Source organism: Pomacea canaliculata, linkage group LG5 (genome assembly GCF_003073045.1).
Source record: "Pomacea canaliculata isolate SZHN2017 linkage group LG5, ASM307304v1, whole genome shotgun sequence".
Classification (NCBI taxonomy): domain Eukaryota; kingdom Metazoa; phylum Mollusca; class Gastropoda; order Architaenioglossa; family Ampullariidae; genus Pomacea; species Pomacea canaliculata.
The window spans coordinates 15035744-15058250 of NC_037594.1; the positions used below are offsets into that span (position 1 = coordinate 15035744).

Consider the following 22507-nt stretch of genomic DNA (forward strand, 5'->3'; position numbering starts at 1 on the left):
GGGAGCAGGGTCCACGTTTACAGCAGTACAACATGACGGGGACAACTAAGGACTTGTACAGTCCAAATCTTGCTCCTTGTATTCATTATCTTGTCAAGCCTTGTCATTGTTGCCATTGCTGCTGCAGTCCTAAGACGAACATCTGCCGCACAGCTACCGCCAACCTGCTTTGTCGTCCACAGCAGACGATCTTCTAGTCTTCAATGACTTATGTTACTTGCTGTCACACAGTAAATAAAAACTGCGTATGTTGTAATCATTTTTATTTCCTTTTATGCAAAAATATTCCATACTATTAAAAATTATTTGCTCGATCGTCACTGAATGTAAGTCTTCTTGCTTGAAAATGTCGTCTGCTGTTTGGCGTCTCGAAGAATCTTGCACTAATGCACAATAGTTGATGGCGGAAGCAGTAGGTCAGACTGAGTTCACGATTAAGAGTTGAGTTCCAATCACTGTCGCAAAATGTCATGTCTGCACGCTACTCAAAAAAAGATTTACTTTGGTTTACCTAACAATATTCACTGCTACAGCTTTCAAGAGTTTCAAACCTTTTTGAACGCATGTGTAATGGAGACCAGCACTAACAAACGTCATCGTTAACATCAACGGCGACAACAAAGTAGACACCGACATGAAAGAAGCACAGTTCTCAGAAGGGAACAGCTGGAAGTACTTGGGAGCCAAGCTGAAAAAGTTGACAACTCAAAGACAGATGTAGCACCAGGGAATGACTAGTCAATATCTCAGCTTTACTACCAAGTAAAATCTGTGCAAGTGCCTTGTAGTGCCAGCCCTGCTGTACGGACGAGAAACGTTCATTTTCTCTACCAGAGCCAAATACATTTTTGAGAATTCATAGTTACACAAAGCGTGCATTTATCGGTTAAAGATGAGCTGTCTGTACTTTTCATACTGTGTAGTCAAAAGGTGGAAGAGCATGTAGCCAGTAGTTAACTACATTAATGCCATGAGTATTTTAAATGCAAACTTATTTTCACAATATCAGCTAGTAACTATTTACGTATGTCTGACGACTAAACCTTTTGCCTATCAAAAGAGTTACTTTATTTTTACTCATATATGTACATACTCATAAACTTCTAATCCAATAACGACTACATCACCGATAACTTTACTGGTGGATGAGTAGACTTGAAAGCAAGTCAGCCAGGTACCTACCCATTAGGTCTTTGGTGGAGTCACAAAGAAGGCATAAAACAATGTTAGGTTTGCCTGCAAAGCACCGTGTCAGGACTAAGCTACAGCATTTACGAGTGGCCCAAACGTTTACACATAATCAATGTCTACGAACTTCTTTACCTGCTTTGTCAGAAAATACTTCATCGACCTGTAAGTACTCTTTGTGTGTCCTCTTGCGCGTCGGGTTTTGATGCATTTTATAACTTTATGTTGTGTATAAAATGGCGGTTAAAAACAGCTGTTTGAATTCCTGTCTTTGTACTTTTTTTATGTTGAGGTGCGTACCCATCCTTATTTCGTGTATTCTTCTGGACGTTGGACATTCCCTAAATTTATCGAAGGCTTGAAATTAATTCCTCTTTACTTAATCGCACTTTGTGGCCGCAAAACATTTCATCCCTGGAGGCCAGTTAGATGTTTCGAGGTGCTGTCCCTTTTTATTAAAAAAAAAAACATATTTTTTTTCTTCCTAGCCCTTTCTTTTGAGTCTATTCTGGCACTGCCTCATCCCGTTATCTAAGGGGCTGCTGGTTGAACTAATTTTTTTTTTTTTTTTTTACAGTACTCATTGTTGTCCTAGTCCTGCTGCAAAATGGTTCTGAATAATTTATGCACTTCGGTTGCTATCGCAAGATACCAAGATAAAGATATCACTATCATGCTTAAAGATTTGAGCCTAATGCCATAGGTAAAAGTTGCCTCTATCTGTTTAGCGATTAAAACTTAAGATTATATGTCTCAGATGCTATTAAAAGAAAGTTACCACTATCTTCGCTTTCGGGCTTACAACGGTCACGCCCAGTGAGCAGCCTCTTTATAGGAACTGTTGTGAGTGTGTAGGGAGATATAGTTATGATACTCAGCCAGATACCTTCGCAGGTAGTAATGAAAAAAACTATTATCATATTTTCAAAATGAAGAACCGATCTGATGTTGTGGTTCTGTCTTATAGTCAACAAATTTTAGCGGGAAGTTTCTGAAGCAAACGCTACAAGTTGCTCATCCGGGCACTTCTGAAGGCGTCTTTCTCTCTCCTGTTCTTGAATGAAGTGTCTGAGACTCTGAGGTCGACTTTGAACCGTGGTTATATCTTGGATAGAGGCGTCTAATTTTACGTTGAAACCACTGTGATTGTTAATACCTTCAGTAAGAAAAGGTCTTCAACCGAAAGTTAAGAGAAATGTTTTAGGTCAGAGTGCATTCCAGCTGATTAGTTAACCTTTCGTACCTTCTGCTCTGTACATAAAAGTGACCCTGTGACTCGTTCTAAGTGTGACCTTTATGGGTTTTACGGATAGTAAGGAAATCAAGGCTTTCAACAACAGTTTGACGGGGTGCACACGTGTGTAAAGCGTGTGGAGCAAAAGTAGGGATGGTTTACAGCCGTACAGAGACCTCTAATCATGTGCACTCACCCATCTCCTTCCCCTGACACACAAACACACATCGGAGACAAACATTCCGTCGTCCCTTGAGTGTTCCACAGATAATCTGTTCAGCATTAATCTTATCTATTTCAAACAGACCTTGCCATTTTTAGACAAAATCATAAACTCGTCGACAGTGACTTTGGCAGGACCCAACGTTTCTCCCTTCCATGTCGATGGTGGTTACTGTGTGGTGTCCTTTCACGATAACAAGATTGCGTTACAAGGGGGAGCCATTGCAACTCTTTCGTGTCCTTTGCAGAAGTGAAATAATCTCTAAATAGTCTCAGGCTTTCGGTTGTAAAGTATCACATGAAGATGGACGGAGACGAAGGGCAGTCACACCCGATGATTAATGGTGTCAGCAAGGACAGTCAACAGGAGAGGCTTGATCACAGGAGAAGGTGGCTCCACACCATCGTCTTGTATTGGGGATTCATAGCGATGGTGAGCAGGTAACCGCACATTAGTGTGCGTCTTTTTCTTTGTGATTGTCAGTGCGGCAATGCACGTGTGTGGTGTGAGAGAGAGAGAACGAGAAAGGCAGTGCGTGCGTAAGTGGAATGTTTATGCAAATATGTGCGTCTTTCTGTGTGTTGAGAGTCGCGTATACGCGCGCGCGTGTGTGTGCACGCATTTTTATGTGTATGTCAGTGCACGTGAGGGCTATGTTCGCATGTCTGTTGACGTCCCTTTTGAGTTTTCTTCTCTATGTTGTAGTATTTGGTGACATGTGTGTGCGTGTGCGTGACCATGCTTGTCCGTGTGTCTGACATGTGTCAGTATCCAGTATCTGAAATGTATAAATATACTATTCGGTACAGTTACACTTGCTGCGACCTCCTCAACCTCAGGTAAAATGACATCAGCTTAGCACAGCAGGACGTCAGATAAAAACCGCCTCAAACCGATTTTGCTAAAAAAAAAAAAATCCATCATAAGAAGTGTGTGTGAGAGACGTTGACACAAAGAACGTGTGGATGATAGAGAGAGAGAGGATAGGAGAGAGAAAGAGAGAGAGAGAGCTTTTGCCTTCATAACCGACATAATGGACACAGTGGAGGACGGTGAGAACTTCTGATTAAAATGAGTGAAGACGGAGAGGATGACAAAGAGAAGAAATGATAGACTTGGATCAGACGAACGTGCAGTGTCCCTGACGAAAACCCGTAGCGATGTTGATGATGGAGATGCCTGAAAACAGAAAAAGTGACCGCCATACAGATTTCAATGTGTGCGTGTTGTGACAATTTCAAGATTCTTATATTTCTGCCTTTGTCCGCTCTAGTTCCTTAGCCTCCAGCCATTGAATGAATGTATGAACATTCTTCTTCTTATTATTCCTTTATGATCCTATTGGAGCATAGCCGCTATAGTTGCAGTTTCTGTAGCAGATTTTTTGTAAAGGTGGGGTTGCTAGCCCCACATTCAACCCCCTCTTACTTCATCCGGGCTTGGGACGGGCAGGTTACCTGGGTGTCCAGGCGGAGTTATGTATAAACTTAGCAACTGATTATAGAAACATCAAACAAAAAATTTTGGTTTGTGGATGTTTGTGTCTTGAGCTGTTTGTTTTCAGTCGCCATATCATGGGTGCCCTGTATTAGGGGCAGAGATCCACTTGTACCCTTATAGAAATACACTGTACAGGAATTGTGTGCTCATATTACAAGCAAGCCACATATGAAATAGTAGCGCCGAGTATCTAAGGGCAAATAAAGGATGACAACTATTAGACGACTAAATTAAAATAGAAAGAAATATACTATCACTAGTTTTGTTCCCATGGCAATCACAGGGCTGGGTGTACGGACAGCGTGGTGCCGCCTTTCTTGACCTCCTGCTGGTGACAGACATGGACGTGGCACTCGGGTCGCTGCTGTTCACCCTGGCTGCAGTCGCCTCCATGATGGGGGCCCTGGTTGGGGGCTTCGTCATCGATAAGGTGGGGCGTCCTCTGCTGCAGATGGCATGCGGCATGTTTGTGAACGCACTGCTGCTGCCCCTCATACCTCTCTGCACTCAATTCTACCTCATGGCGGCGCTCTTCTTCGCTTCCAGCCTGGGCCTCATTGTATTTGATATAGGTTTGGAGACACTGTATTTGACTTTATGTGGAATAAATTAAGAGTGCATCATGTATCCGTTATTATTCTTAATTCAGCCTGTCCTACTTTTCGTTGCTCGCAAATAATTATTTTAATTTTCGCAAAAATACTGAAAGCAGGATGCATCATAAGAAAATTTACCTGGTGACACGAAGCGAGCGCCACCAAGTGACAATTATGGCCACTAAGGAATAAAATTCTATTCAGTATCTTTTATTTTGATAAATTCCTGCATTAGACACGTGTCTGCACTGTTGTTTAATATGTTTTTCAGTTCATACGCTCCTCCGTTACCAATTCGAGAGAATGTCTTCTGTACTGAGGATTTTGCCAAGTTTTGATGAATATAAATTTAGTTGTTAATGAAAACACATCATATCAAACTAGAACCGTTCGGGCAGGCTTTACTGTGGCAAGATGCTCTGTAGCTTACTACCATCTTTGTTATTTTTTTTTTTTACTCCTTTCTAACATGTTTTTTTTTCAGCCACAAACTTAGTGATGGCAAATCTATGGAAAGGCAAGCAGGGGCACACATTCATGCAGGGCCTGCACTTCTGTTTTGCATTTGGCGCCATTTTGGCGCCCTTGGCAACGGAACCCTTCCTAGCGAGCCGCAATCAGGACACGAGCTTCCTCTCCTCCATCGAAAACCGGACTTGCGACGACGGTATCCTGCAGACGACTGGACCACACCCTCAGGATGATCTGGAAATGTCGAATGTCACTTTGCCCAACTACACCAATGGCGCCAACGAGAGCCTCCGAGCAGACGCCGCCGAGACCCAAGTCTTTTACGCTTTCCTGCAGTCCTCTGTCTTCTGCATGTCGAGCGTGTTGCTGTCGCTGCTGCTACTCTTGTTCCCCGTCACAGCTGTCGCAACAGCAAATTCGAAAACAAGTTCTCACGCACCCATCGAGCGTGACGTGACCGCCACCCGCCCCCTGACCCTGGTCGCACGTGTGCTGGTGGCCATGTTCTACATGTTCGGCGTCACCGTCGGCTTCTACGACTTCCTCATGCCCTTCGTGGTTCGAGAGCTGAACTGGGACAAGGCGTCCGGGGCCCGCCTTCTTGCCGTCTTCTGGATGGGGTTCGCCGCCATGAGACTAGGTGGCGTTGTCGTTGTGCGTTTGTTCTCCCCTAGCACCATCATCTTCACCTGCCTGGCCATCGTGATGACGTCACTCCTCGGCCTGCTGGCTGCGTCCTTGCATCACTTGGACTGGGCCGTCTGGGCCACGGCCTGCACGGTGGGACTGTCGTCTGCTATGCTCTTTCCCACCGGGATTATCTACGCTGGTGAAAGGATAGGCCCGCTGACGGGACGTCTCATGTCCATCTTTTTTATTGCCGCCTTGGTAACAACTATAATGAACTCGCAGCTCCTACCTCAGCTCATGCAGCGGTACGACAACAAATGGTACCTGTACATCATCATCATACAGCAAGGCGTGGGAATCGCCAGCTTTGTCTCGCTTCACATGGTGACAATGCGGTTGAAGAAAGCTAACCCTTCACTGCATGATCGTGAAATAAATATCGATAAGCCTTGTGACAAGAAGGACACGTCGAAAAATGGAGAGACTACTTTGGTGAAACTGCTTTAAGTGCCTGAAAGAATCGGTTTTGCTAAGTAAATAATTTAAAACTCACATGCCAAATGTGATTTGAGTGTGTGTGCATGTGTGCGTGGGTGGCAAGTTTTTTTTTCTGAATACTCACGCTCCCTCCAGTCCACACACACGACAAAACAAAATTATTAAAGGGAGATCAAACTTATCATACGATACTGGTGAGACAGCAGTTCTCTCCCATATCCCACTCTCCACTCCGGAGCAAAATACATCGGCGGGAGGAAATTACGCTGAAGTAAGGTGCTTTTTCAAAAAAGCACATTACTTTTATAATGAGGTAATGAAGCAATGGGGTATTTTTTAAAATCATTTTTCAAAATATTTTCGAAACATTTGAAAAGCATCAAGCAAACAAAAAACATTAGTCCTGCAAACAGCGTGAGGCTTGCAACATCAGTGATTTCTTTAAGTGCTGGTTAAAAAAAGAAAAGAAAAAAAAAGAAAACAAAAAATCTTGAAGGTGTGTGTTAATGGTCAGGCTACTTTCCTTCATTTTTGCAGGTCATGTCCCCTGTTACACATTTCCATCTCGATCTCTTTCTCTCTCTTCTCTACTTCGATATACCCATACATGCGCAGACAACTCCTCTAGTACAGATTGCCCTTGTTTCTCCTCATCAGTTGCTTTTTAGAGGAAAACATGCAAAATGTCAGGTCAAAGGTGAGTTACTGTCTGGCATAAAAGCAGATAACCTTAAACAGTAAGAGTATTACTGGAACGTTTTTGGGAATTTATTCACATAAATGTGCTTACCTCGGACAAATAAATACGAAATGTAGCTCTGAGTCATCAATGGGGCACAATGGGAATTGCAGAGTATTTCTGAGTAAAGTAACACGCCTTTTTCTAAGGCTGCCAGTGTATTTCTGTGTATTTATGTTTATTTCACTGTTTCACTAGTTATCTTGTTTTATTGTACTCTCCAAATTTAGCTCAGACATATAGACACATGTTGGTCATACCCATAAATCCTTATGCTGCTGATGAATTGTGTATCTTTCACGGCAGAGTGGAAAATACAGAGGGGTAAGCACCTCTTAGAGAATGAATTTTAGATGAAGCTGGCAGCTACCAGATAATGCTATAGGTTACCACGAGACAAGGTGATAAGTCTTTCCTTCAAGCAGTCACTGAAACACGTGAAATCCTTGTTTTTAGACGGTGGCAATAGAACAGAAATAATATCAAAATGTTTGCCAGGTGTTGGCATTTACAAATCATTTGTCCAACTCCATTAATGCGCTGAAACCATAAAGATTTATTTATTTGCACTTGCTGTTTAATAGACTTTGCGGTTTAACTTCATCTAAGTTACCAACTCGACAAATGCCAACACTTGTTTTTATTCTTCACTTTTATTACCGAAGAAAAAAGCACACAAGATATATTTCATCAACAAATTGGTTATGAGACGTGGTAGCCAAAAAACAGTATTTGATCATTTAACTTTAATCAATATCAATAATTTTTGAGTGATGATGATGGTGATGATGATGATGATGATGAACAAATCAGCAACCAAGGATCTTTATCATAGAAACTGGCTGAGGACAAGTGTAGGCGAGGTAGGAACCTAACCTGGTTGTGCGTCACACTGTCATGGGCAAGCACTCTGCAACAGACAGACGAGCGCACGCACACTCGGAGAGAGAAAGAGAGACAGCAAAATAGACAGGTTGCTTTCTTCCTCACTCTTAAAGGCATTCATTTCGTGCCAGACAGACACGTAACAATATGAACACTGACAATGTTTTAGCAAAGACCTACAGACACCTCACGACTCACAGACAGGCCCACCATACACAGATAAAGAAATAGCATAGACAGGTTGCATGTCTGTCTCACATCTACAGGCATCTGTCTCATGCCAGATAGGGAAATAAAGCAGAGATACTGGCTGTACGTCACACGTAACGCACGCGCGTACACACACACACCCCTCGGCAGAAAAACACCTCACCCCAAGACACACAAACACACACGCAAACAAACTAACCACACACACACACAACAGGAAGAATGAAACAACAGCGTGCACAGCCAGCGCCTGCCTTGCTTCCAAAGCATCTGACAACAGACACGTACAGAGAAAGCAGCATAGAGACTGATTGCATGTTAGACAGACACGAAAAAGTCCGACTGAGACAGACAGAAACAGCTGAAAGAAGGAGAGAGAGAGAGGCCTTTCAGCCTCCGAATCACATTGAGAGAGAGAGAGGAGGAGAGAGAGAGGGCTGCAGGAGGTATTGATCGCACACAGCATGACCTCATTCCTCGTGCGTGGGCGTGCTGTAGGAGTGGGGCGACGGGTGGAGGGCGGGTGGCTGGGTGGCTGGAGGCAGCCATGGAGCGAGCTGCCGTCTTTGCTGTGCGGTGATGGTGGCCTCTGGAAATATCGATTCCCATCCCGTCGTTGCCGGCGTCTTTCTGGTACCGTCTCTGCTTCCTCTGCTGGTGTCACAGACTGTGCTCCATGCACGCTCTGAAATACACATCCGTCGACACATGCCACGAAACCTCTCTCTCTCTCCCTCCCCCACCTTCTCCCTGCCTCCCTCTCATTCCCTCTTGTCCTCCGTCAGCTCCCTCCACTTTTTGTTGTCGGCTTATTGCAGTTTCTTCCAATTCTTCTTCCTTTTTTCCCCTCCTATGTGCTTTGCTCCATTGCCTGTTACGTCTGGGTCATATTGAGGGCGTCAACAGAAAGACTTCAAAGAAAAAGGAGATAGAATGAGTCAGAAGACTGTTTGCTTGTTTACAACCTCTGACATGACAATGCTCTGTTGCTTGCTTTCAGTCGTCTGATCTCCATTCTATCGGAATTTTTTTTTAAACAAATCGATCATATCACTCAACGTCCACCTGTGCTCTTTTGCTTTTCTAAATAAGCTCAATGTGCTACCAGCCTCCATCCCCTTCCCGCCCACAAAGGGAAGGAATTACGCGACATGGAAAAATAAACATCAGGGTCCCTGGGTGATCATGCTAAACACGTGATGCTGTGTGGGGCTGGGGGTGGAAATACCTATTTTGTGATGTATTTTTATAATAGGCTTTGTATTATTTTGTACACGTACTCTGTAAAAGACTTCTGATGTAGTCACACAGAGCATCAGTAGCGATGACAGTAGAGCCTGGTGGTGATGGGCACGACGGTGTGCACGCTTCTCTAGCTGTTTCTGTCTGTGTGTTTGTGCGTTTTTCTTACTTTTTCCTGGCATAATGTCTTTCTTATCCCCATCTCAGTATCCATCAGATGGAGAGATTGTGATATATTTGTATATTTTTGTGTATATGTCTATGTGTTTATGATAAATTATGTTTTAGCTCTCTAATTTATGTATACACGGGAATGTTCGGTCTTAAATCCATAAATGTTTTCAATTATCAGTCAAGACAGGAATTTTTCTTACGTTTAACTCACATTTAACTGACCTGTAATACCATGCTGCATGTCTAAAAGATTGCACGCTTCGGATAAAGATAAAAATTGTGACCAAACTCTAGTAATAACATGAATTCAACAGCTGGAAAACTGTAGTTTTGTATCAATATTTACCTTCAGGGTAGATAGAAAAAATATTTAAAAAACTCATCAGGCAAATCGTGCACATATTACCGTCGAAGGGTTCTTTAAAATAATCGTTGTCTACATCAGATGGCGAGACACGTGACTTGACCATTGATCGTGTCTGTTCTGTGCGTGTGCACGTGATTTACCAACTACTCTCACAGTAAGTCTGAAATGATTACAAGTACTAGCATAGTAATGTCAGTGATTACAGCCTGCAGCCGTCAATCGTATGTTTCGAAGTTCAGAATTTTGTCTCTTTTAGAAAAGACAATATTGTTGTGATAAATAAAGATTGGCTATCATACCCTCAGTACAATATAGATGAGGATTCTCATTCAGTACTAATCTTTGTGATTTTATCTGTGTTAATAAATATGTTTGATATTTTATACCTCGTAGATCTCTTCATTCAAAATGTAAGTGCATTAGTAATAATTAGAGAGGAAGACAATAATAGACCTAAAGATTGAAAATAAGACAGACAGACGACGGGTGGAGGATTTAACGCATGATGATAACGAATTTTCGTTGGGTTTTTTTTTTCATCACACCTATCCTTCTATCTGTGTGTGTGTGAGAGAGAGAGAGAGAGAGAGAGAAGAGAGTGAGCGACAAAGAGAGGGTATATGTTTGTACGATCAGTTCTCAGGATGTACAGATTAATTGTCAAAAACATGTTGCACAAAGCAAATCGTCAAAGAAAATCACTCAAAACCTGTCAGCATCACAAGATCACAAGTAACAATAAGAATGTCTGACTCAGACATGCATTTTTTTCAATTTATTAATGCGTATCTTCTGCACGTCCATCACACACGTAACAGCACGTAGAAAAATATCAAATCTTGTTCTGTAGTCATGTTTGCAGGCGAACCATATCCAGCATTCTCTCAAATAAATATATACAAGACCTTGTGCACAAAAATAGCTTAATCACAAACGGTAAGTAGCAAACACAGTCGACATCTTTTACTAGTAAATATTAAACACGGGCTTATATACATACACAGGTCCAACGCGGGTCTGTGTGTACACATGATAGATTGATGAAGTGGCAGCAGTGGACGGGTATGAAGGAAATTTGGGAATAGAGGAACAGGGGAAAGTCAGAGGCTCAGTACACAATATCATTCGCTACATCTGCAGCTACACAACATTACACACATGTATCTCAGCTTTCTGTAAGTCCTAGGAGGGAACTGCTCATCTGAAGGTGCAGACATAACATTGGGCACAGATATCTACTTGGAAGTTCACCTGACTTGTTGCGACCTTTTATTTGACTCGAGTCAGTTTTACCAGACACGAAGACGGGTCAAAGGGTAGGACAGACGCAAAACATAAAGTGTTGAAGAAAATATCTTTTTCTGGTATTCACCGCTAGCAGGTTATATAAACTAAACTCACATGACCTAAGAACATTTTCCATTCTAAGACGACCGAGCTCTTTGACAATGTCGAGCAGTTGTGTTCTGATTAGATAAGAGAAATGCTTTCCTGTGCAATTTTGAAGAATCAAATTTCGAAAACAGAATGAGAGGGAAAAAAGTGTTCTCCAGGGAGAACAAATACGAAGATTGCTTTCTCAGGTAATGTAAGACAAGATCTAAAGCAAAGCAAAACAAAACAAAGCAAAAACAAACAAACAAACAAAAAGCAAGAACGTCATTCGAGAAAGTTTCTAGAAAATAATGCACCTGTGTTCAAAACGATTTTTGCATTGATTATATGCAAACAGCTGCTCTTTGGAATCTGAAACTATTGGCCATAAAAGAAAAAAAAGGAAAAATTGTCAAAGAAAAGGGTGGCGGCAGAAATAAAGTGACCGTGGGCTGTACCCGTTAGCCTTTTTACATGAAGGTGTAGTTGCCGTGCTCCACAGCAATTTCTCCCATGTTATCTGTACTAGAATTACTAGAAAGAGGGAAAAAGGAAAGAAATAGTCCCGACATTTTTAGGCTCTCTGCCATGAAAACATTACTTTCTCGGTCAAGGATGCTGCTCCGTGATCCCACCTATTCAGTTTATACACTGTTATAAAGACCCTTCTTAACCAGGCAAATGTCGTCCAAGTTTGAGAAAGTTGTTTGTGAAGATCACAGGAAACCATTGATTCTGGGGCGCACGTTCCGAACATTGAAACTTTGCCAAAATGATGAGTCCAAACATGTTTGTAAATACATTTACCAGTGAACTGGGGCACATCGAAGGTTCGACACTTCGACACTTCTCCTAGTTAGGAACGATCGTAAGACTGTGATGCAAGTCATTGCTTTATGACTTACTCCCCTGACCGCATTTTTCAAGATAAAAGTCTGATAATATTTCTATCCTATCCTTTTAGACACACAAACACACAGACACCTAAAAAAAGAGCGAGATATAGTATCGGATCATCTGCGACAAATCAAGCGATGATAGATAACATGGATGATAACAACAGAGAGTGCAGAAGGGCTGCCACTGGATAATCGGCTGGCGAAGAGTGATGGCTTGCAGTCTTTGAGGTTTTGTTTGCAATATACCTTATCGTCAAAAAATTTCTTAAGCCAGGAAAAACTTTTGATTTCAAGTTGTGAGTTTATAAACGTCGTCGATGTTCAAAGAATACCTATGGGTATGGATCCTGCATCGTAACACCCACACACACACCATCACTTGAACTACATCCACTCTGTCAGAGGTCGAGTACACCAAGTGGCTTCATGTTACTCAAGGTTCACCCTATGTATTGTCTCGACCGATAGAAAAGGTACATGCACTCGGCACAAACTCAGGTTGGACTGCCAGTTTGGATTCGGGTAGAAATATAATTTTTTTTTAATGATTTGCTATCGCGGTGCTTTGTTCTTCGAAGCGTGGGTGGCAGGAGGAGGATAAGAGATGAAATTTCAGCGCCTCCTCCCACGCACTGGCTGGGGAGGGAGATAAATAAAAAGGTTTCGTGATTTCATTCGAGGAGGTGTACCAGAAAGTGAAACAACTCCTAACCTACCTTGTCTGTAGCCGTTTTGTGTCATCACAAGGTGTTTGTTCAGCTTTAACCACACACACGTACACAAAAAATCATACACGCTCACCATGCGAACGCACGCATCTAGTATGCTTAGACAATGATGTCAGCTGTTGTGAAGTACTGGTATGTCAGACTTTTCTGTCTAAGAGAATATACTGGGGATTAGCAATGTACCAGTCATATTAGCAGTCCTACGATAAACCCTTCTCATACCTACCTATGCAGCATGCACCCTAAACACACACGCGGCCAAACAATTCTTCTAATCAACTCGCCTTTTCATTCTTTCATTTACTCAGCACCCGAAAACTTTCCTGCCTGTCTGTCTGTCTGTCTGCCTTGTAGCAGTCAGTCGTACATACACTCGTGTGTACTGTCTCCACATTCTGTTGTATCATACTGCTTTGACACACTGCTGACGCACAACACCGGAGATAGCAAAAGAAATACCTAAAGTGTACAATTCCTGCATCACCACCAAAAGACTGCCCATTGTAGTGACCACAGTCCGGCCAGCAAGTCAATGTCTTGGACCTTTCGATGCCCACCTGTACATCCGCTAGGCCGAGTGAAGTCCGGTATTGCTTTGTTCGGTCTTAGCAACATAAAAGACCTTCCACCTCCACCCCACCCACAATAATAGTCTGCAACAAGAGCATGTCATATCACGTGACCATCAGCTCTTTCTCTAAACTCTTGCCAGACACCTTAATACTTGAAATCCCCTCCTGACCTTCCATCAGCCACCACATTCAGGAGGGGGAATTAGTTTTAGTTTTCTATTGCTCGTTTCAAAAGGGTTATTTTTCTTCCAAAATTATGTTCCCTATGATTCCTGATATAGCTGTTTTGAAATGGTTGGGCTGGTTGTTTTTGTTTGTTTTTTTTTTTTTTTTGTTGTTGTTGTTGTTGTTGTTGTTGTTGTTTTTAACCGAAAACGCCATTTCCTTGGCCATATGTTCTTCCAGTTTGATTCTGGATCCGCACGTAGAGTGGATAACATGTAGTCTCGACTATCAGCCCCTGAGACAGGGGGGGGTAAGGTTTACACGCAGTGGGAAAATGTTTACACACGGTGTGGTGAGATGTCTTTACAACTCAGTCTTGGAAACTGCAGATTTCTGTAGATTTGTTCCATTTCTTTTTCTTTTTTTTCTCTCCTTGTCGTCTCCTCTATCTTTCTCCCGAGGGTTACATTACAATATAATAATTACAAATCTTTGATATGTTTGATGACAGAAGTTTCACAGTTTGACAGTCATCAACTATTACGACACTTTGATAAATATGGAGTTGTTACAACACGTGGCACAAGACAGCATTTAATGTTACCTCGGACGCCGCCTTCAGAGCTTGTGGCTAACGTGGCTGTGATAGTCCGACAGGAGACTGCTAGCTGGCTGTGCGAGAGTAAGGGTGAGCGGGAGGAAGTTGGTGACGCACCTGGCAGGGGGGAAGAGGGGATGGAAACACTTAGCAGATGTCATCAACTGTTTCCTCAACATGGTGACCGCCTAAGCCCTCGTCCTCATGTGACTCCAACACAACACGGGAGGTCTGCGTCTAACGTCTCTTGACGTCATAGTGGTGAGATGACTGGGCTGGACACCAACGGCACGCACGTGAAAGGGGTGACGTCAGTGGGGCTCCGTGACGACTTCTCTGGCTCTGACGTCAGCTCGAAGGCGGACTTACTGTGCGAGAAGAGGCGACACGGAGACAACGCGGGCTTCAAAGGCATGCGCGCGCGGTCGAAACCCAGGGTGCGCAGCTCCGCCTCGAACTGAACCAGCTGCATCATGAAGTTGGCGTTGGGCGAGATGACGTGGCGACGGGCGCGGACGTACTCGAAGGCGTCATCCAGCTGCAGGGCGCGGGAGTACATGAGGTAGGCTAGGCAGACGGTGGCTGACCGGCTGATGCCGCCACGACAATGGACCAGTACTTTGCCACCTGTCTGTCGCTCTCGCTCTGTCACAGGTAAACAAGAACAAGAGCCGCGTGACAACGGTGGATAGGGGTGTTGGGGGTGTGGGAGGCACATGATGTAACATTTGAAGATTTTTTTTAAATCGTTGAAAAGAATAAAACAATGTCTTTTGTGTCAGTAGCGGATGTGTATTTGCGTGTTCGGGTGCATTGATTATCTTTGTTAAATTGCGTGCGTGGGTGTGTGTGCTTGCTGAGGGGATTAATGCATTTTCAGAGTTTTTTCCCCCTGAGTCAGCGCAACATATTTCAAGTGTTCAAGTGTTATAATGCTGATGGCCTTGACAGTCACATGTTCCTTTTGTTGTTTTACAGAATGTATTGAAATAATAAAAGTGATCATAATTATGTGGTAACTAATAAACAAGAAAGAGAATGACAGTAATGGCAAATAGACAACAAAAAATGTGACGCAATGAAAGTGGTTTGATGATGATAATCCATTTGTTGTTGTCTGCACAAGTGTTATGCAGGAGACGAACACACGAACCCGCCCACACACACAAACACACAGACTCACACGTGTGCACAGAGTTGAATCAGACCTGTGCACGGTCAATACACGGTGGGAAGCCTAACAAAAGGAGTGACGAAGTGGACAAAAACGATGGACTGAAACTCACCGATGAAGTGAATGGCCTCAGTGAACCATGTGGCGATGTCTGCGCTTTCGTTGTCCTCCACGGGGATGACCTTGTACCGGAAGTCGTGCGGGAAGTGGTTTCGGCACGTGGTCGACACGTTGAGAATAGCAGAGATGCGCAGCTCCTGCAGCAGCTCCTTCATGCTCGAGTGACTGGCGTTGCCAATGTACAGGTATGGCAGCAGCTCCACCGGCGACATCTGCAACACAGACAAGCAACTCATAGCAGCAAGAGCTTCACCAGACATGTCTACTCTAGCACAGACATGTCAACCCTAATATCAAAGATCGTGACAGGCATGTCAGTCCTAAGGAGAGTGTAAATATATATTTTTTCTTATTTGAATTTGATAAAGAGGAATGGGAGAGAGTGATTGAGAGACAGAGGCACAATATACAGAGAGAATCAGGGGAAAGTTTTGGTTTCTGAAGATTCCCTGTGAAAGGCAGCCGCTCAAAGTAGAGAATAGACCATATATATCTATCCTGCTCGATCTTTTCCGATCAGGGAAAAATTAAGTAAAAGATCGGAACTCACTCGCTCACTCACGCACAGTCACAACCTACCGCTTGAAAGCCGTCGCCTGGAGCGCCACCTTGTGTACTAGGATGTGTCTGAGGGTGCCCCGGGTGCGTGTGCGCACGCTCCAGCGGTCTGAGCTGCCCTGATAACGACGAGTGACTAGAACACATCTGTGGATACTCGTTCTGGAAATGACAATACCCGCCTGCAAAAAAAGAAGGCACCAGCTTTAATGACAGATTTTTTTCAACGAATAGTTGTTTTTTCTCAATCGAAATGATTGTAGATCATTCTGTACACAAGCATTACTTAACAAAGGCTTAGAGAACAATCTGGAACCCTAAAGATTTTTAATACAAGACAATTTTATATTTTGTTACAGTAACACCTTCATAACACCCTTCCTTTGACTGTTTACGACTTATCGCAGTTCGGTTCTTGCTCCGGTTCACGCTCCTTCCCTTGTAGTTTGTGCAAATCTATCATTCTCCAAATTTTGCTTAAATTTCCTTTTGAAGATGATTGTCCGACAGCAACGAGGCGTAATCTCGCGAAATCTCGTTTCTGGAGATGGTGGACACGCGCAGACGTTCAGCTAAGACAAGGTAAGGAGGTCTCGGCTTACGGAAGATCCTGTGTACGCTGACTTCCGTCGGGAAACCGAAATCCTGAGAAAACAAACACTGCTTAAGCGCATTTAGTCCAAAAGCGATTTCTGTGCGACCCAAGATTCAAAGGACAGACAATGTAGAGAGACGCCAGGGCATTGTTGTGGCGTCAAGGTCCTGGCAAAGCCAAACCTTGGAGCACAGACAAAGCCCACAGTTGGCTGTTTATTTATACTCGGTTCGCACCGCCGGCCTCTCCACGACCGCTGCCTCCCCTGGAAGAGGGATGATGGAGGTGGGGAGGATGGCGGCCGCGTGAACCGCGGTGAAACCTCGCTGACTTCCAGGCGGCCTCTGTCTTTGTGTGTCAGGGAGGTCAGCTCACTGGATGCACTACAGGTATAAGATCTCGCCACCTCCACCATCACTTCCCCCCGTAGTCCAAACGTTTTCTTTGACAGTTTACCTGTCGAGCCAGCGCTTGAATGAACGATGTTTAGATAATCCTTTCAGCAACACCACTGGCTTGAGCTTTCCTGCCTCTTGGCCCATGGGGCACAATACCTCCAAGTATAAACTTAGACTTCTGCCCTGTACCGTCTACATATCACAGACATTCTGCTTGTCCTGCTATTTTATATGTTGAGCTGCAGGTTGACCAGTCTCTGTCAAAGAAACACCTTGTGTCTGTATCAACGGCTTTCAATGACATCTTTTCATTTGCCATCGTCGGTTTGTAACCTATTGGAAATCAGCTCATCTGGACTTCGATGATTTTGACACGAAATTAACGACTTGGTGTAATAATAATTAAAACTATTAGATCAATTAACTCACATTTTATTTTAATACATGGGTATCATTTAAGACGCAAAAAAATAATCTTAATGGACGGTTTTAAAAAAGTGTAAGACATTTAACTTTCTGAAAGAAACTTGTGCGCCTGCATTTTTGTCTTTAGTGACAATCGAGTGACACGTCATGTCGCAAGGTTCCGTCCTACCTTTCTAACAATGTGTACATCATTTTGGTGATTTTAATGGGGTAAAAACTAGAGACAATCTTCCGCCATTTTCAGAAACATCCTTTTGTCGTTTGTTCAGTTTGAACGCTGAACTTGTATTCGTCCCCTGGCGATTTTGCCAGCATTTGAATGTTGGCAGACAAAGGCGACTGTCCTTGAGTGTGAAGGCAGTGGCCGTGGCACGGCGCCAAAGACAACGGTTGTCCAGGTCCTTCTTTGCAGACTGCACAGCATCACCAAGGCCAGGTAGAAGGTTTTTCTCCACCAAACCTTGAAACCCCACGTGTCGTTGATTTAAACAAAAATCCGAATGGGTTCAATCCCATGCGTGCCCGCGCCGGAAGATGTGTGTTTCAAGATGGCGCTCGTATTCGTGTTCTGATGCTCCATTCACACCTGGTGTAGACAGTCGGTGTTTGACGCCTTTGTCCGCTGACTGGTAGTCACTTGATTTTTATTGTCACTGACCGAAACTGTCCAGAAGGTTGACTATTCACGATACAACATAGTTTTGTAAAATTCATTGTTTCAAGTGGAATAAAACTCATATCCCGTTATCTCAGAACAATAATCCTTGTTTTTTTTTTAAAAAAAGTGAAGAGCCTAATATGTGGTGAAGTGGACCAATAGTGAGCGTCAGCAGGTCAGAGTTCATGTCTGTAACGAGGCCAAATCTCGTGGCATTATGTGTTTTCTTCTTGTCGGAGTCCTCCACTCTCTTGGTTACACTATTAATTAAAATGATTGGGTAAAGTCTATCAGCTCCCCACCAAATCTCTTTTCTACAAATATAATCTTATTGGGTACAGTGCACGGCAGGGTCGCATACCACTGTAATCCCAGAGTAGTGGTATAGTCTGAAACTTTCGCAAGCAACTCTTTTCATTCGTTTGTTTCATTATCTTTAATAATATATCTGACTTCCGATCGGAAATTAAATTTAATCGTTGGCATGACATAAAGTCCACAGTCCGCCAGCTGGATCATTTTATGATGTCTTACAACTTGGCCACCGTATTTGTGTGTGTGTGTGTGTTTGTGTGTGCGAGCATCATCACTTTCGACATTTCATCTTCGCGATTTATAGAAGCTTTTTTTTTTGGCCGACATAAGCAGCCACATGATTTCTCTATGTACGTATGTTTAATCCTCTTAAACGTGTTTCTGAGTTTTTGCTGTAAGAAAAGAATGGAGGAGCTATTTCAAGTCCGGCGTAGGCTCCCCTTTCAAGGACATTAATCTGACATTTTCAGCAGCTGCTTGGTGTTGGTGCAACGACACCATTGATGTCAAAGTGTAGCCAAAAGGGATAACATCTATTTTTGAACTCAGGTTGTAGGTGGATGGCGGCAGTGTGGTGAGGGCACGGAGGCTGTTTCAAAAGACACGGGAACCAGGGGATTAAAAATGACGACGATTACTGTCTGTTCTATTTCGGAACACAGATGATCTGATTATGCTTTTTCTTTCTTTCTTTCTTTCTTTCTTTCTTTCTTTCTTTCTTTCTTTCTTTCTTTCTTTCTTTCTTTCTTTCTTTCTTTCTCCTCTCTCTCTAGCACTGATCTTTTGTCTAATGAATACACACGACACCTACATACATACAGATTTCGTTCTTACCTAAAAAAGAAAAGCAAAACTCACACAATCATTGAGTTTAGCTGTATTATCATTGTAGACTATGTTGTCTTTTTATGTTTTCTCCCACTTCTCCTCTCCTTGTACTCTCACACCCACTCCAGTTACTAAATTGCATTCTTAGATTTTTTTTTCATGTTCATTTTGCTCCTCCACATTTAAGTTACTGTAGATTGACCAAGCTATCACAGTCAGTCACAATTAATGAAAGAAATTGAAAAACACTTTTCTAGCTTTTTTTTTCAAAAATTAACTTCGTTCTGAAGAAAAGATGTTTTAAGATTTAATGAAAACCTACAGAAATTGCTATTTTTAGAAGAATAAAACTATTTCTACCTACCGCGTGTATATATATATAAAAGAAACATGCAAGTTTGTAAGTGTGATCACATACATACACGCATGCTGACAATCTGCGGTCTGGTGAGCTGCCCTGAATTTCATGTAAAAACGTGAATAAACCGCCATCTAATGACGTCATAATTGTGGAGCTGATAGTGTTGATGTCGGAGTGATTTCTAATGGCTGCTGTCTGCCGCTCTCGCAGAACTGGTGCAGCAGACCTCGGGATCGTGTTTACAGCCTGGCCTTGGTCTCCAGAAGCAAGCTCAAAAAGTCTACTACATAAAGGTTATAGAAAGAAAGAAAGAAAGAAAGAAAGAAAGAAAGAAAAGAAAAGAAAGAAAGCCGTTTCTTCTGCTTGAATTCAATATTTCCTTTCCATCAAAGACCAATAAAAGGGAAGCAGACGCAGACATGGTTGAGACATGCATGTCATACGTCATCTACAACACGTGATCAGTTTAAAATGCGTCGCAAGATGTAGACGACCATCGACTGAGCAAGAACACACACACACACACACACACACACACACACACACACACACACACAAAATTATCTCATGACATGACAGGCCACCCGGAATTACACAATCAGCACCGTTCCTGGAGACGATGGCAGCCGACACGACACGCCCATGGTCGTCAGCAGGAGACATGACAAACACCGTCTGGAGACAGTCAGCCTCTTTGTGAGAACCTCAGGCAGAGACAGAATCAGGAGGCATTCCGTCGTTCTTATGATTCGGCAGGCCATAAAGTATTTACAGGTAGCATGACACAAAGATGTATTTAATCACCTTTACAAACACAGCGACAGGGTCAACTATAATGAAACATCAGTATTTCTCTGCTTCCGACAGAAATGACACTTAATGTCAGGTGGTATCTACTTTTAAACAAGAGATAACAAACATGTCCGCGTGCGTACGATCGTTTGCTGCAAGTTTCAATGAAAATCAAAGCTAAAACGTATTAACATTCGGAAATCATTAAGAATTCCAAATGTTTTATTTTCCCTGAAAATGGAGTTTTGTCTTTTCCCGATGCCATACAACACAGGCATCGAGCGTACTAACTCTGTTTTATACTAAAGTCTTTTGGAATTTCACCTGCAAACGTTGTGGACAAATAATGGTGAATACGATCAGTTAGATATTTTAAGAAGAAATCGTACAACGACGACTGTATATATTGGCGTGTGTGTGAGAGAGAGAAAGAGAGAGACTTTCATCGCAATACTTCTCGGCTCCAACATTTCAGAGCCACCAGAAAGCACAGCGCCAGAGCAGATCTTCATCCTCTGGGCGACCCACTTTCATATTATTTTTCTGCAGCATCTCCAACAGCAGAAAATGAGAAGGAATGGAACATACCTGAAAGAACCAAATACTGTCGCGGCCCAGGCTCCAGAAAGGTTTTGAGACTCTTCATCACCAAATGCAGATCACAGTTATCCACATGCCAAGCATCTTCGTCGCTGTGGTCATCATACAACACCATGGTGTCCACTCCGCCCCTGCACAGGGTGGCACGGGTCTCTGCAGATAACATGGTCGCCAGCGGAAGTCCTGACGCAAACCGTTTTCTCACGAGTGGCGGACAGAAGATGTTGACGGACCCCGTGATGCGGTCGGCGTTGTAGTTGAGGAAAGAACGACAGTCCACCAGTTGCACGGCACTCGGGGTGGTTTCCATCAGATGTCCTAACTGTCTCGCTGATATGAACTCTGGCGCCATTAAGTCTTCGTTGTGGAATAAGCAGCTCTCTGGTCTCTTCTGCTCCATCACATGCAGCACGGCAGACGACAGGCCTGCACGTCAGCGTAGGAACCGTGTCCCGGCTGTTTACCTTCAGAGTGAAGCACCGAACCTTGCCGTGTTCTTGTGTGCCGCTTGCCCCTGCTTGCCTAAACTAAGGCTGTATTTATGAATGTGCTCAGCTTCCCCAACTCATTCACGATTTGCCGTCTGTTCCAGCCGCTGGCTGCGCGCGCAGCCTACGCTAGCCAATCGTTGCGCAGCACCAGAGGTCTTACTGAATGAATCAGACGCAGTGTTCACACGCTACCTGCGCGTCGTTTTCGCACGTGCCGGAAGAGCTTCTCGTTAAGTGAGATCGATAAAAGCTGGGAATGTTCTGTAACGAACTGAGACTTACCGGGTTTGCTTAGATAAATACAAGGTGTAATCTTTTCCAGACCGTTAATATTTAACCGGCACCACGTTTCTTTAAACTGGTTTCCGTTTTGGTGAAAGAGAAGGATGGAATGAAAGATCGAAAGAGAGAGAGAGAGAAAAAAAAACATTTCGACAGACAGAATAGATTACTAATTTAATTTCTGTACAGGCCTCTGCAAAATACTTTACCATTATTATTATTGCTTAATGCAACATTCTCAAAAATGACAATATTCACATACTGCCCATGATAAAGTTAGGATCTGATATGTCTAAGCAAAGAAAAAAATCTTCCTCCCCCTCCTGATCATTATATATATATTCACAAATGTATTGCAGCTCATTTACTTTGTATAGAGACACGTACCTAAAATCACTAAATCCCAGGGAAACCTGGATAGTGTTAGGCTTCGTACCCATACTGACCCACCCGTTTGTTTATAACATTACTTCGTCACCTTTCCCACACTCCTGTCTGCTTTGCGAATCTCCGGTCTGCCAGCCTCGTTCTGATGTTTTCAGCACCGGAGACTGCTCGGTGCACATCGGGGCTGGAGTGCTCTCTTCCTCCGTCCCCCTCCCCAGCACCGGTGCAT

At 43.3% G+C, this 22507-nt stretch overlaps 2 protein-coding genes across 2 annotated transcripts; one reads left to right on the forward strand and one right to left on the reverse strand.

Moving 5' to 3' along the window:
- Positions 1 to 2595: 2595 nt before the first annotated feature.
- On the forward strand, positions 2596 to 6434 carry LOC112564746 (sodium-dependent glucose transporter 1B-like). The gene is made up of 3 exons (XM_025239784.1): positions 2596 to 3077; positions 4429 to 4717; positions 5226 to 6434. The coding sequence occupies exons 1-3, from the start codon at positions 2943 to 2945 to the stop codon at positions 6347 to 6349; spliced, it is 1548 nt and encodes a 515-aa protein (XP_025095569.1). The 5' UTR covers positions 2596 to 2942; the 3' UTR covers positions 6350 to 6434.
- Positions 6435 to 10719: 4285 nt separating this feature from the next.
- Positions 10720 to 21650, reverse strand: LOC112564750 (dual specificity protein phosphatase 4-like). The gene is made up of 4 exons (XM_025239794.1): positions 21107 to 21650; positions 16167 to 16327; positions 15580 to 15799; positions 10720 to 14938 (listed from the first exon to the last, which is right to left on the reverse strand). The coding sequence occupies exons 1-4, from the start codon at positions 21516 to 21518 to the stop codon at positions 14547 to 14549; spliced, it is 1185 nt and encodes a 394-aa protein (XP_025095579.1). The 5' UTR covers positions 21519 to 21650; the 3' UTR covers positions 10720 to 14546.
- Positions 21651 to 22507: the final 857 nt, after the last annotated feature.